The following is a 13265-nucleotide window of genomic DNA, read 5'->3' on the forward strand; positions in this document are numbered from 1 at the left end:
TCAAAGAGAAGATGTGAAAAGAAGCCGTTTACCAGAGTCCTTTTCCAGCGTGGCCTCGCGCGGTCCTTCCTGTGAGGGTTTGTAGGCGATGTGCCTCTCACAGGTTATGGATCTGAATCCAGTTCCCGGCCTGACGCTGGCAGGCTGACAGATCGCGGTGGGTGTTTCGAGCGTCCGCTGTTCTAACGCACGGAGAGCGGCGGGTTCGGCGTGACTCTTGGTCTCTGTCTTGGCAGCCAGGAGCCCCTCTCCACGGCCAGCTTCACCATGGCGGGCCTGGTTCCGGACCTGCAGCACATCCTCTTCTGGATGTCTAACTCGGTTGAGCTTCTGTACTTTATCCAGCAGAAGTGCCCACTCTACATGCAGAGCCTGGAGGAGGACCTGGATGTCACAGGTATGGCCGTGCTGCTGCTCCCAGGTGGTGAGCGTCCCCGGGCCGTCTCAGGGGAGAGGTGGCCCCCAGAGCAGAGACGGGTGTGTGTCGGGGGCGTCCCCAAAGAGGGAGGTGACCTGCCGGTCGGGCTATAACCCGGTGCCTCTCGTCTGTGACGCGTCGGCGCTCTCTGTCCCCGTCATTTCACGCAGCCCCACTGGGGGAGGCCCGGGAGACACAGGTCACTCACTGCATTCTGTCAGCCCTTGGTCACCAGCCCCTCCAGAACGCACCGCAGTCTCAGAAAGGAGGCGCGTTGCTCGTGAGAGTTACGAGACTGTGCGACACGTGTTGACTTCAGAGACTAAAACGTAGGAAAACGTGCCTCCTAGAGCTGATGCAACGCAGTGTAAAGCGCTGAAAATGCTCAGTGAGAGAGTGACTCTGACTGGGGCGGTCTAGGAGGGCTTCGTGGAGAAGGTGGCGTTCGGCCAGGCCCTGAGGGGGTGTGAGATGTCAGCTGGCGTGTGTCTGATGGGGCCGCAGCGCGTCCTGGCACTGAGCCGGGACGGAGCAGCGGGGCTGCATGCAGCAGGACCGGGTGTGGCAGCCGGGGACCAGGGGCTTGGTTTCGTCCCGTGCGGCCTCGCTCTGCCCTGCGAGGACAGAGCTGGGGGCCTGCTTGCCTCGGGGAGCGGTGGGGAGGCCGCTCGGCAGGACGGGCGCGGCCGTGTCTCGCGGGACACAGGCTCACAGTCGGCCTGAGGCCCTGGGCCCTGCTGGTTCCCCTGATGCCGACCGACCGGCTAGGTTCCTAGGGGAGGGGCTCGTGGTGGCCTCTGGCGAGGGGGCTGGTCTGCCCAGGGGCGGGCTGTCCCACTCTGCGCTCAGTTGGCCACCGGCTTCGGAGACGGGGTGGCGGGGCCGAGGCCCTGGGGCGTCCCGGCCAGGCCCGGGGAGACGGGGTCCGCCTACCTTCCTCTCGTCAGTTGTGGTTTCTGAGTCTTTTCTCCCCCCGACTTCCCAGGGAAGGGGCAGTGGGGACTGTCTTGGGCTCCCAGGGCCTCCGTGGATATGTGGCAGAAGCAGTGTCTCCTCCGTGCCCCAGTGGTCGGTCATTCGTTGCTGGCCCGCTGGCCTGTCGCTCCCTCCCTTGTCCCCCTTGGGCGGACATTGTGAACACCGTCCAGTAGACCCCCAGGATGGGGCAGCTGCTGTCTGTCCACCGGGCCTGGGTTGGACACAGACTGTCACCCACCTTTGCCCCGCACGTGGCGCGAGGACCACACCTCCCGAGTCTCCGTCGCCCGCGCGCCTCGCTCTGCGCAGCGGCCCGGGCCCACCCCGGGCCTGGCGCTGCTGGAATCCAGCGCCTGCAGAGGCTTCCTGTCACCTCTCTCCCCAGACCCTGCTGAGCTCCTTTGGGGGGGTGGCCTCCAGCCCCCCAGGACTGAGGCCGCAGTGCTCAGCGGGCTCTGAGTGGAGGGAACTCTTGTGCACGTGGCATCGGCCGGCGAGCACCCGGCCTCTGGCTGGTCCTTCCGTGCGGAAGCCAGGAGGCCGGCACAGATCGGGAGACGGCACCCCGTCACCCCGACTTCGGGCACAGTGCTCACAGGCGAGTCCCGCCGGTGCCCCTCCTTGTCTGGACATATTTCAGACGCTGTGTTGAGAGGCTGCAGGCCTGGGGTTAGCGTATCCTTCACAGGGACCCTGAGTCAGGCTGATTTTCATGAAAAAAGCTGCTGGGGGGCTCTGCTCTTAGGAAGATATTTTTGGTCCAAGGCCCAGATGTCGTGTAGGCCAGTCGACGTTGGGAGAGTGAGCACGTGGACGGCTGGGGTCCCACCTCTGCCCGCCCCGGGGACCACAAGGGCTGGGGAAGCCACAGCAGGACCTGAGCGTCCCGGAAACAACGTCCGGGGCGGTGCAGGCTCCGGAGAGCTCAGAGGAAAAAACCATCAACCAGGGGGCGAAGGGAAGGTCAGAGTTGGCGTGTTTGGCCTCCTGACCTTCAGCAGGAAATATCTGTGGGAAGAATTCTAAAAACAGAGATGTGTCATGTCCTGAAAACTGGAAAAAGAGCTTTTTCTTCCCCAAACAACCTTTTCTGTCTGAAGCTCTTATCCAGGAAGCCCGTTCACAGGGGAAGATAAAAGATTAGCCCATCAGGGGGGACGTTTATTTAATTCATTTAAAGTTCTCCTGTAAGGCTTTGAGGCTCTGCCTCAGCGCCTGCGGACTGTGGGGTCCCAGGGAGCGGTCCTCAGCCCCGGGGCCTCGGGAGGGAGGGGGGACGAGGCCCGGGTCCTCTGACAGGCGCATGCGGGTGTCAGCTGAGTCGGAAACCCCAGCAGAGCCCGCGCCGCGGCTAGGAGGGTTTCAGGGTGTTTCTGCGGCGTCTGCTGGGAGCCGCCCGGGGTTGTGCTCTGTGGACCCGCAGCCTGCTCCCTCTGTCCGTCCCCTCCTCCCTCTCTCCAGAGCCCCCGGGCCCACATGAGGGGCGTAGGTCTCCTTCTCAGACAAGCTGGCGCCGTCAGAGCCTGCGGCCCCTGCACTCACCCGATTGGCTTCTCCCCCAAAGCCCAGGGGGGCTGCAGGGAGCAGCCAGACCCTGCCGGGCTGCGGGAAGGGCCCTGGGGAGGCCCCGCAGGCCTCCGGCTTCCTGGTCAGGAGGGTTCTGGAGTGTGAGCCCTGGGGGGTCAGGGAGCCCCGAGCCCTCGATGGGCCATGCTGGCGTCTGCAGGGCGGGTCTCTGACGGACGCGCACACCGTTTCCGTTGGCCCAGTAGCCGGGCGGCCCCGTCCCTGTGCTCCTGGGAGGCCCAGCTTAGCGCTCAGGGCGATTCCCGGCCTCCCTCCGTCCCTGAAAGGAGGCTCCCAGACGTGGGGCCCACTCTGCATTAAGCAAGAGGCCGCACGGGACGGGCAGCGCAGGAACGCCTGCCGCCGGCCCTCCATCCTCGCCAGGAGAAGCGAGGGGCCGAGCGAGCGGAGGACGGAGGCGGGCGGCCCGTCCGGTCCCTCCCCAAGTGCCACTGGGGCCGCTGGCACCAGGCACCTCATGCCTCCCGACTTCGGGAAGGCCCCTCCCTGTTGGGCCCCAGGTCTTGGGGACCCCGTGGCCAGCCTGGCCTCTTGGCCGTACAGGAGCCCCACCCGGGGGAGGGAGTCACCTGGCGTCGCTCACACCCCCCCGTCCCACCCGCAGCTGCAGCCCCCCGGCCGCTGCCCAGCCTGGGAGGCCCGTCCCCCGAGGTGCTGAGCGCCCAGGGTCTCCGCTCTGTGCCTGCGACACGGCAGTGTCTTCCCTGGGGGGCGCTAGTGGGGGGGAACAGGGCACGAGGGCCATCTGGGCTTCTCGGGAAAGTGTCGTGACGGCCTCCTTAGGACCTCTGGCCAGGTGTCCTTCGACCTGTCTCCCGAGTGAGAAGTGACCTGCGGGCCAGGATCTGCCAGCGCTGGGCACTTGGTCCCGACCCGTATCTGGAAGCTGCTAGCGCGCGAGCGTCTGCTGCGCTTGGTATCGAGTTGGTGCCCGTGGGCTTGGAAGCTCGGGGCCTGGGGTCCCGGGGGCCCCGTGGCTTTGGTTTGTCACGTTTTCCCAACCCAAGAGGAGGGTGCTGGGCGGAGCCCTCAGGAGGCGTCGGGTGGGGGTTTGAACTCGCGGCAGTTCCAGAAGGTTCCTGCCCGAGTCCCCCCCCCCCGGCCCTGCAGTGACGGCGCCACATTCCCCCGCAGGCTCGAAGGAGTCCCTGTTCTCCTGCACGCTCACGGCCAGTGAGGAGGCCATGGCTGTGCTGGAGGAGGTCATCCTGTACGCCTTCCAGCAGTGCGTGTACTATGTCTCCAAGGTACGGCCTCTGCGTGCGCGTTCTCCCGGGGGACCTGCGTGCCGGCCCGGCCGCCTCTGCCCGCCCGGACCCCGGCCTTGGGCCCCGGCCCCCTCACCTGCTGTTGCTCTCGTCGAGCGAGTCCTCTGCCCCAGGCGGGGCCAGCGAGCGAGAGAGACGGGGCCGGCTGCTCTGGGGAGGCGGCTCGGATGGCGGGACAGCTGTGCGGTGGTTCCGGCTGCCGTGGCCCCGGCTCCCCTGCCCGCGCCGTCCCTAACGCTGGTGGGGGCAGCCGTGCGGCCATGTCTCGGGACTCAGAGCCGAGCGGGGGACCCCGGGGCTCTGCCGTGTCCTTGGGTCAGTGGGGCTCACTCGCCCCCACTCCGTCCAGTAAAACCCTTCTGATAAAATAAGAAGAGGGCGAAGCCCCCTGCCCTCAGGGTCCTCTGGGTGCCGTCCGGCCCCTTTGCCGGAGCCCCTGCAGCCCGTGTCATCTGCGCCTTCGCTGGGAGCTTTACCGACCCCCCTCCCCGCCGCGGCTCCCGCTGGCTGAGCCCGGCGCTCACACGTGGGTCGCTGACACACGTGGTCTGGCCGAGGCGTGAGCGGGATGGGTCGGGCCTGGGGCCCCTGCCCACAGCAGCCAGTGTTTTCCTCTCGCCCCCAGTCCCTGTACGTGTGCCTCCCGGCCCTGCTGGAGTGCCCCCCCTTCCAGCTGGAGTGCCGCGAGAGCTGGTGCTCGGCCCCTCAGCTGCCCGAGGAGCTGCACCGCGTCGTGTCCATCTACCAGGCCACCCTGGACCTCCTGCGGCCGCTGCAGGTGCACCCGGAGATCGCCGCCCAGGTGCTGGCCTACCTCTTCTTCTTCTCCGGCACGCTGCTCTTCAACCAGCTCCTGGACAAGGGTGAGGGTCCGGGGCGGACAGCCCGCAGGGCCACTGAGCGTGTCCTTCCGGAGACCAGCGGGCTGAGCTGTCCCGCTCCATGGGGTCTGGGCGGGTGCCGCGGGGGGAGGACGTGCTGCAGAGCCTGTCCCCGTGGGAGCGGGAGCCGCCCGTCCGTGTCTGCACAGGGCCCCGCCGGCCTTTCCTGGTTTATTTTATCCCCACGTGGCCTGGGGCCCCTGTGAGCGAGGAGGCAGCAGGCTCAGGGAAATGACGTGGCCTTTGACCCTGCCTCACTGCCACCCAGATCTCCTCCATGGCCCTGCCCAGCGCTCAGGGCCGAGGCAGTGCTGGGGTGCGGGGCAGGGAGAGCGGGGCCAGCCCACAGCACGTGCAAAGCCTGGACCATGGCCCTCTGCACTTGGGGTCGCGTGGTTGTCACCGCCCCTCCCTGCCCTGCCACCTTCACCTCCCACCTCCATACCCACCCACCCATGCCCAGAGAGGGGTCTGGAAGCAGGTAGTTGTCTTAGAAACTGACGTAAGGTCTTCCGACTGTCCAGAGGCCTGGTTGGGGGGGGGGGGCGCGGGAGGAGGACAGGGCTAGGGCCCAGCCGGGCCTGGCTCCCTCGGGGTGGGGGGTGGCGGGCAGCATGCCTGCCCTGCGGGGGCTGCCCGGCATCACCCTCGTTCCCTCCCTCCATTCCCAGGGCCCTCTCTGAGTTGCTTCCACTGGCCCAGAGGCGTCCAGGCCTGTGCCCGCCTGCAGCAGCTCCTGGAGTGGACACAGAATGCCGGCTTTGGCGAGGCTGGAGAGCGCTTCTTCCGGAAGCTTTCCTGCACACTCAGCCTGCTGGCCACGCCCAGTGCCCAGCTCGTGCAGGTGGGAGGGGTATGGAGGGTGGGGGCAGCGGGCGCAGCGAGGATGGGGCGGCACCCTGCACGGTCGCCAGCTTGCAGACCAGGAGGGGCTCAGTGGGCTTGCAGTGGCTTAGTCCACAGCTGTTCCCACCTGCAGGCGGGATAACGGCCCCAGGATGTCTGTGTCTAGTCTCTGACCTGCAGCTGTGGCCACAGGGGGCCCTGCTGATGTGGGGAGGTCACCCCGGGGCACCTGGTGGCCCCGTCTAAGCACACGAGTCCTTAAAACTGGGAAAATGTTTGCAAACGATGAGACCAACAAGGGCTTAATTTCCAAAATCTACAAACAATTCATACAGCTTGATATCAAAAAACAACACAATAAAAAAATGGGCAAAAGACCTAAACAGACATTTCTCCAAAGAAGATATACAGATGACCAAAAGGCACATGAAAAGATGCTCAGCATTGCTGGTTATCAGAGAAATGCAAGTTGAAACTACAGTGAGCTATCACCTCACAGCGGTTGGAATGGCCATCATTCAAAAGCCTACAAATAACAAATGCTGGAGAGGGCATGGACAGAAGGGAGCCTCTTGCACTGTTGGTGGGGATGTAAACTGTGCAGCCACTATGGAGAACGGTATGGAGGTTCCTCAGAAAACTAAAGATAGAGCTACCATATGACCCAGCAGTCCCACTCCTGGGCACATATCCAGAGAAAACTCTAATTTGAAAAGACATATGCACCACAGTGTTCATAGCAGCACTATTTTCAATAGCCAAGACACGGAAGCCACCTAAATGTCCATCAACAGACAACTGGCTTAAGGAGATGCGGTACACGTATACGATGGAGTACTACTCAGCCATAAAAAAGAATGAAATAATGCCATTTGCAGCAATATGGATGGACCTAGAGATTGTCATACTAAGCGAAGTAAGTCAGAAAGAGAAGGAGAAAGACAAATACCATATAATATGACTTCTGTGTGAAATCTAAAAATATGATACAAATGAATTTATTTACAAAACAGAAACAGACTCACAGGCATAGAAAACAAACTTATGGTTACCAGAGGGGAAAGCGGGCGGGGGCAGAGATAAATTAGGAATTTGGGATTAACAGATACAAACTACTATACATAAAACAGGTAAACAGCAAGGTCCTACTGTACAGCACAGGGAACTATATTCAATATCCCATGATAAACCATAATGGACAGGAATCCGAAGCAGGATCATATATATATATAATCACTTTGCCGTAGACCAGTAACTAACAGAACGTTGCAAATCAACTATACTTGAACAAAGGAAGAAAGAGGGAAGCAGAAGAGTGGGTCAGAGAGACAGGAAAGGGCTGGCTCTGAAGGTGGAGGACGGGGCCACGGGGCAAGGGGTACAGCAGCCTCCAGGAGCTGGGAATGGCCCTCGGCTGGAGGCCAGCACAGGAACGGGACCTCAGTCCTACAACCACAGGCAAACGGATCCTGCCCTGGAGCCGCCAGAAGGAGCACAGCCCTGCAACTCTGGATTCTAGCCCGTGCGACCTGTGTTGGACGTCCGACCCCCAGAACTGTAAGACTGCGCTCACGGTGATCTCACTGCCACCTTCGTGGTCGTTTGTTAGAATAGCAGCAGGAAACAGACACCAGCTCACCTGCCTCCTCACCTGCTGTGCGACATGGTCGTCACAGGTAATCAGCGAGACCAAGCTACCCAGGCCCTTTCCTGCCAGGCAGCGACATGGAACCCACCCAGGGGATGGCCAGCGTGTTTGCAGGGCAGCCCCATGGACTCCGCTTCCCACGCCCTGGGGAGCTGCTCCGTGTTTGAACCGCGTAGGGGACCGGCTGCCCCGTCCACCCCCGTGAAGTCCCAGCTGACGTGAGCGCAGCCAGGAAGCCCCACATGGCAGTGACGGCGTCCACAGCCACGGCCACCACGGGCAGCCGCGAGCCACTGTGTGGAGCTCAGACTTGGGCAGAGCATCCGCCTGCAGAGGGGAAGACGAGATGGGGTCCCCCCTGGGGCGCTGCTGTGCACACTGCTCTTGCCCTGGGCCTGGCACACAGGCGTGTGCCCTGGCGAAGTTACCACAGGGGTCCGCGACCCCCAGGCCACGGACCAGTACCAGTCCGTGGCCTGATAGGAACCGGGCCGCCCAGCAGGAGGTGAGCGGTGGGTGAGCGGGTGAAGCTCCAGCTGTATGTACAGCCGCTCCCCATGGCTCGCGTCACCGCCTGAGCTCCGCCTCCTGTCGGACCAGCGGCGGCGTCAGGTTCTCACAGGAGCGCGACCCCTACTGTGAACCACGTGTGCGAGGGATCTAGGTGGCACGCTCCTTCCGAGAATCTAATGCCTGGTGATCCCAGGTGGGGGCGCTGGCGCTGGGGAGGGGCCGCAAATGCAGATCCTTAGCACAGAGGTTTGACTGTCCAGAGACCATAATAAGTCAGTTACTTGCAGACTCATATCAAAACCCTGTCAGTGAGCGGCAAGTGACAATTAGCTCAGGGCTCCCACTGAGTCTGCATTGTGGTGAGTTGTGTAATTATTTCATTACAGATTACAGTGTAATAATAATAGAAATAAAGTGCACAATAGATGTAATGCGCTTGAATCATCCCCACACCATCCCCCACTGGCGCCCAGTCCGTGGAAAAATTGTCTTCCACGAAACCGGTCCCTGGTGCCAAACCCGTTGGGGACCGCTGAGTTACCAAGCTGGGTGCTTCAGGTTTGCGTGGTTTTCTGTGGTTTCTGTGGTGTTTGTACTTCAGTACAAAATGCACGGCAAGGAAGGAGCAGCGGTGCACTAGCTGCTCAGCTGTGCCTCTCCCTGCACAGCTGGGAGCTGCCCGCTCCGTCCTCTGGCAGAAGACTGGGGTCTATTTCTAGAGCATTTAAGACCGAGGGTCTCCAGGTTGGGACACGGGATCTCACCCTGAAGGAGGGAGCACCCCGGTGGCAGAGCCCCCATTGCTGGAGCCCCGCACTTTCGCCCACCAGGCCCGGGCCTGCGCCCTCCAAGCAGGGGGCGGCCAACTTGGCAGGGCTGGCGGTCAGCGACAGCCCAGGGCAGGACGGAGGATGCTGACACTGGGCCTCCACAGCCAACCAGCCAGGAGAGGGAGAGAGAGGCAGGGAGTGAGGCAAAGAGGCCTCAGGCCGTAGTTTGCCACCCTCAAAACGGACTATTCAGGCAGGAGAAACTTACTTAAAAAACCATTTGTAGGGCTTCCCTGGTGGCGCAGCGGTTGAGAGTCCGCCTGCCGATGCAGGGGACGCGGGTTCGTGCCCCGGTCTGGGAAGATCCCACATGCCGCGGAGCAGCTGGGCCCGTGAGCCATGGCCGCTGAGCCTGCGCGTCTGGAGCCTGTGAGGAGAGGCCCGCGTACAGAGAAAAAAAAAAAAAAAAATTTGTATCGTCTTAAAGATAAGGGAAGATACAGTAACCATTACATAACAGGATGCTATAAATAAGAGAACAAAAAGAATTCTTGGAAGTTACAACTACGACAGCAGAGGTGCAGAGTTCAGTAGCAGAGCTGGAAGATAAAGTCCGGGAGATCGCCCGGAAGCAGAGCCAGCAAGGTGGAAGAGGCGCTCGCTCCTGCTGGGGGACGGCTCAGCGCTGTCGGGGCGCCCGCCGACGCCAGCCTCGGAGAAGCACAGGCGTGGCGAAGCGTGGCTTCTAGGACGAAAGTCAAAACCACCTCTGGGCAGACGAGGCCGTCCTGCGCTGTCATGTGTTTGGGGTGGAGGTGTCAGGAAGAGGCCGCTCTCCCCGCTTCCCCACGTAGCTTAGGATGTTGTCTGTTCCTTCAGTGTCGATACTCGACAGCCACCGCCCAGGCCTCTTGATGTGGGCAGTAAAATCAAACGTGGGCGAAACAGAGAGGAAGGAAGAAAGAAGGAAATTAAGGGACCGGTCAAGTGAGGCCCTGCATCCGAGCAGCGTGAGGCCAGAGACGGCAGGGCCGACGGAGTGAAGACAAACCGACAGTGGCCCAGCCCGCTCGACCCGAGCGTCCGGCCTGCAGGTGCAGCCGGTGGGTGAAAAGCACAGTGGCTGAAACAGACCTGCCCCAAGACGCGCTCACAGGCTTGCAGAGACGCCGCTGAGCTTCCAGCGAAGGAGAGCAGCTCGGGTCTGGGGGTCAGCGGTCAGGATGGTTTCCGACTTCTCAGGAGCGAATGCAGGAGCTGCCTCCCAAATTCCCTCCGAGGCCAGCTCGAGCCTGGAGTCCTGATGCCTGATGGCGGGGACAGTGGCCTGAGGACGCTCTCCCACGCCAGGCCCCCAGCGTCCCCCTAGCACAGGCCTCCCTGGGAAGCTCCTCGAGAGCAGAAGGACGGGGTTCCAGGAAGCAAGACGAACGGAGACGGTAACTCAGCGACCTGCCGTTTGTCTTCTGCCAGGGTGCCTTCCCTGCCCCCGGCTGCCCCCGCAGTCTCGTGCGGCACCTAATGCTACCGTCGTGCCTTCGTGCAGGTCTTTGACCTGCTTGACTCCCTTCACACGTTACGAGGCGGGGGTCCTATTTCACGGCCCCCTAACCTCCCAGTGGTCTCGCCCCGTTTCTCAGCCCCCCGAGGTGGTGTGACAGGGCTTGTTCGGTGGGCAGGGCACTCGGCGCGGTGCCTGCTGGCCTCTCCGGGGAACGCCTCCACCACCCCCCCCCCCGCCCGCCACCTGACCCGGCTCTCGCCCTGGACGCCCACAGGCATGGGGTGAGCTGCCCTCTGCACCGGCCTTGACCTCGGCCTCGCTGACCTCGCTGTCCCGCACGGACGCCCCAGGGCAGAGCGGGTGCTGGCGCGGGGAGCCCTGGGCCCCTGCCGCTGGAGCTCCCAGAAGGCAGGCCCTCCCTGGGGGGCGGGCTGGGCCCCCGGCCTTTGACCAGGAGCTCCTTCTTGTCAGCAGATGAGCTGGGCGAACCTGCGGGCCGCGTTCCCTGCCCTGAGCCCCGCGCAGCTGCACCGCCTGCTGACCCAGTACCAGCTGGCCTCGGCCATGGGCCCCATGAGCGCCTGGGAGCCGGGTGCCCAGGACAGCCCCGCAGCCTTCAAGTCAGGTGAGGCCTCTCCTCCGGCTGGAGCTCAGAACTCGGGTGTGGCCCGGGGGCTCCTTGACCCCCAGGTCTCTGGGTCCCCAGGTGGGGGGACAGGGCAGGACACCCGAGGAGGAAGACGGCCCAGGGCGGAGGCTCGCCTTTGCCCCCAGGCTCTCGGCTCAGGTCAGAGGTCCCCGCTGCCCCTCATGGGGCCTCGCTGGGTGCACGGCCACCAGGAGGAGAGCAGGGTCTCCACACCGGCTGCCATGGCACAACCTGTCGGGAAACGGTGCTGAGCCGTCTTGCCCTGGGTATATTACGTGTGGAGACAGACGTACATACGTGTGTGTATATTTTTATGAGTTAGTTTTGTATCTCTTCATTAGCAGTAGGTACATTATAACACAAGCAAAAACAGAAAGTAAAGGACGGGGGAGGATCCAGATAGAAGTAGGGCTTCCGACGTCTTGTCACCTGGGGCTTGGGCCCTGGGCGCCGTCCCCTGCCCCGTTTAGTGGTTCACGTCCAAGGCCTTCCGCGGAGGGAGGGAGGGGGCTCTGTGCTGGGCGCCGGGAGCAAGGCGGGGGCTGCCGTCTTCCCTCCGTCTGGAAGGCGCGTGGGTCCTCGTGCGGAAACCAGCACTTAGGCAGGCTGTGTTCAGCCCGGTGACACGTGCGCGGTGCAGGCGGCGTGGCCGCGGGGGCCCGGCAGGAGCAGGTGGCGGCCTGGGGTGCTGGTGTCTGGGCCGGGTGAGTTGGGCTCCAGGCTGGGGTGTGCGGTGGGCCCCGGGGGAACCGGGGGCCGCAGGCAGGGGTCGTGGCGTGGGGCCCAAGTGCCAAATGGTGGCGTCGGGGCTTCATCCCGGGTGCTCGCTGGGACTCAGGAGGCATGAGAGCGCCGTATGGGCTTGTGCGGCCCCTCCCGTGTCCCCGGGGTCCCACGGCGTCAGGCGGGGGTGGCCGGGCAGCTGCCTCCTGGCTGGGGGTCACGCCGCCCTCGCCCCTGCAGAGGACGTCCTGGAGTCCTATGAAAACCCCCCACCCATCGTTTTGCCGAGCGAGGGCTTCCAGGTGGATCTGGAGGCCGACTGCCTGGATGACAGCCTCCACCAGCACCTCCTCTACATCCGCCACTTCCTGTGGAGCCTGCGGAGCAAGCCCAGCCCCGGCGGCAGGCCCGCACGGCCAGAGTGTCCCCAGGTACCGGGGTGGACGCAGGAGCGGGGGGCTCCCGAGGCCGCGGAGGCTTGGGGGGCCCCTCTGTCCTCCCAGCACATCGGGCTGCCTGGTGCTGAGTTCTTTCCCCCCTCCCCCAGGGCCCGCAACACACCAGCCCCGAGGGCCACCCTGAGGACCAGAGCCGCCCCCTGGCTTCCAGGGACCCCGGCAGGGGAGCCCGTGAGGCCGGCTTGGAGCGCACGCCTCCTTCCGCGGGGGACCCCCAGGCACAGGGCCCTCTGGGAAGGCCGCCAGGCCGCGTGAGCCGTGGGGGGGCCCAGGCCGGGGACCCACACGGGGACCCCTCATGCCTGCTCACGCCTCCCGGCACCCCGCTCAGCCTGGAACCCGCTGTCCCCGACTGGCCAGAAGCCAGCAGTGCCTGTGGGGAAGTGCTTCTGGAAGGGAGGAGGAACGGGCCGAGTGGCCCGGGGTGCGCAGCCCCACAAGGTGAGCCCCGAGCCAGGCCCGCACCCCAGTCCTGGCCCTGCTGGCTCCTGGGCAACTGCCTTGGGGTCCTTCCCCTGCGGGGCCCTGGTTTCGCGTCTGGCCCGGGCTGTTAGAGTTGCCCACGAACGCCTGTTGCCCTGGACACAGGACAGGCTCCTGGGGCAGCTGGGGAGGGCACCGCGTGGCTCAGGCCCGGGCAGCTGGGGACTCGGGGAGTCACTCTGCCCGGGGGAGAGGAAGGATGGCCCCATGACGTGTGTTGAGCCCCAGAGCCGATGCGAGGCCAGCGGGATCGGTGGGGGGGCGGGGCGGGGGAGCTGGAGCCCTGGGCGTGTGGACACTGGGCTGGCCGGCCTGGAGGGCAACGAAGGGCAAGCATCCCCCAGCCCCGCCCGGCCCCTGGTGAGTCCTCAGTGCTCGCGCCAAGCTTAGAGGGTGCCCTGAGGGCAGGGGTCACTGGCACCGAGCTGGGCCTGAGGCAGGACACCTCTCAGCGACCTGGGCGGTGCCCCGGCAGGGCTCCACGACTGACCTCGTGGGGAGAGAGAGGGCGCAGGACCCTCAGCGTGGGGAGCAGCAAG

At 64.1% G+C, this 13265-nt stretch overlaps 1 protein-coding gene across 5 annotated transcripts in view; it reads left to right on the forward strand.

Moving 5' to 3' along the window:
* Positions 1 to 13265, forward strand: part of RADIL (Rap associating with DIL domain) — a 97906-nt gene that overhangs the window by 72201 nt on the left and 12440 nt on the right. For 4 of the 5 annotated variants that reach the window (XM_049699944.1, XM_049699947.1, XM_049699945.1 and 1 more), the window contains 8 exons: positions 237 to 397; positions 3804 to 3965; positions 4118 to 4230; positions 4877 to 5114; positions 5804 to 5976; positions 10888 to 11038; positions 12026 to 12216; positions 12333 to 12684. In XM_049699944.1, coding sequence (XP_049555901.1) covers positions 237 to 397; positions 3804 to 3965; positions 4118 to 4230; positions 4877 to 5114; positions 5804 to 5976; positions 10888 to 11038; positions 12026 to 12216; positions 12333 to 12684 — 1541 coding nt within the window. The remainder of the gene's footprint in view (positions 1 to 236; positions 398 to 3803; positions 3966 to 4117; positions 4231 to 4876; positions 5115 to 5803; positions 5977 to 10887; positions 11039 to 12025; positions 12217 to 12332; positions 12685 to 13265) is intronic. The other variant, XM_049699948.1, reaches the window with a different exon arrangement.

Source organism: Orcinus orca, chromosome 16 (assembly GCF_937001465.1).
Source record: "Orcinus orca chromosome 16, mOrcOrc1.1, whole genome shotgun sequence".
Classification (NCBI taxonomy): domain Eukaryota; kingdom Metazoa; phylum Chordata; class Mammalia; order Artiodactyla; family Delphinidae; genus Orcinus; species Orcinus orca.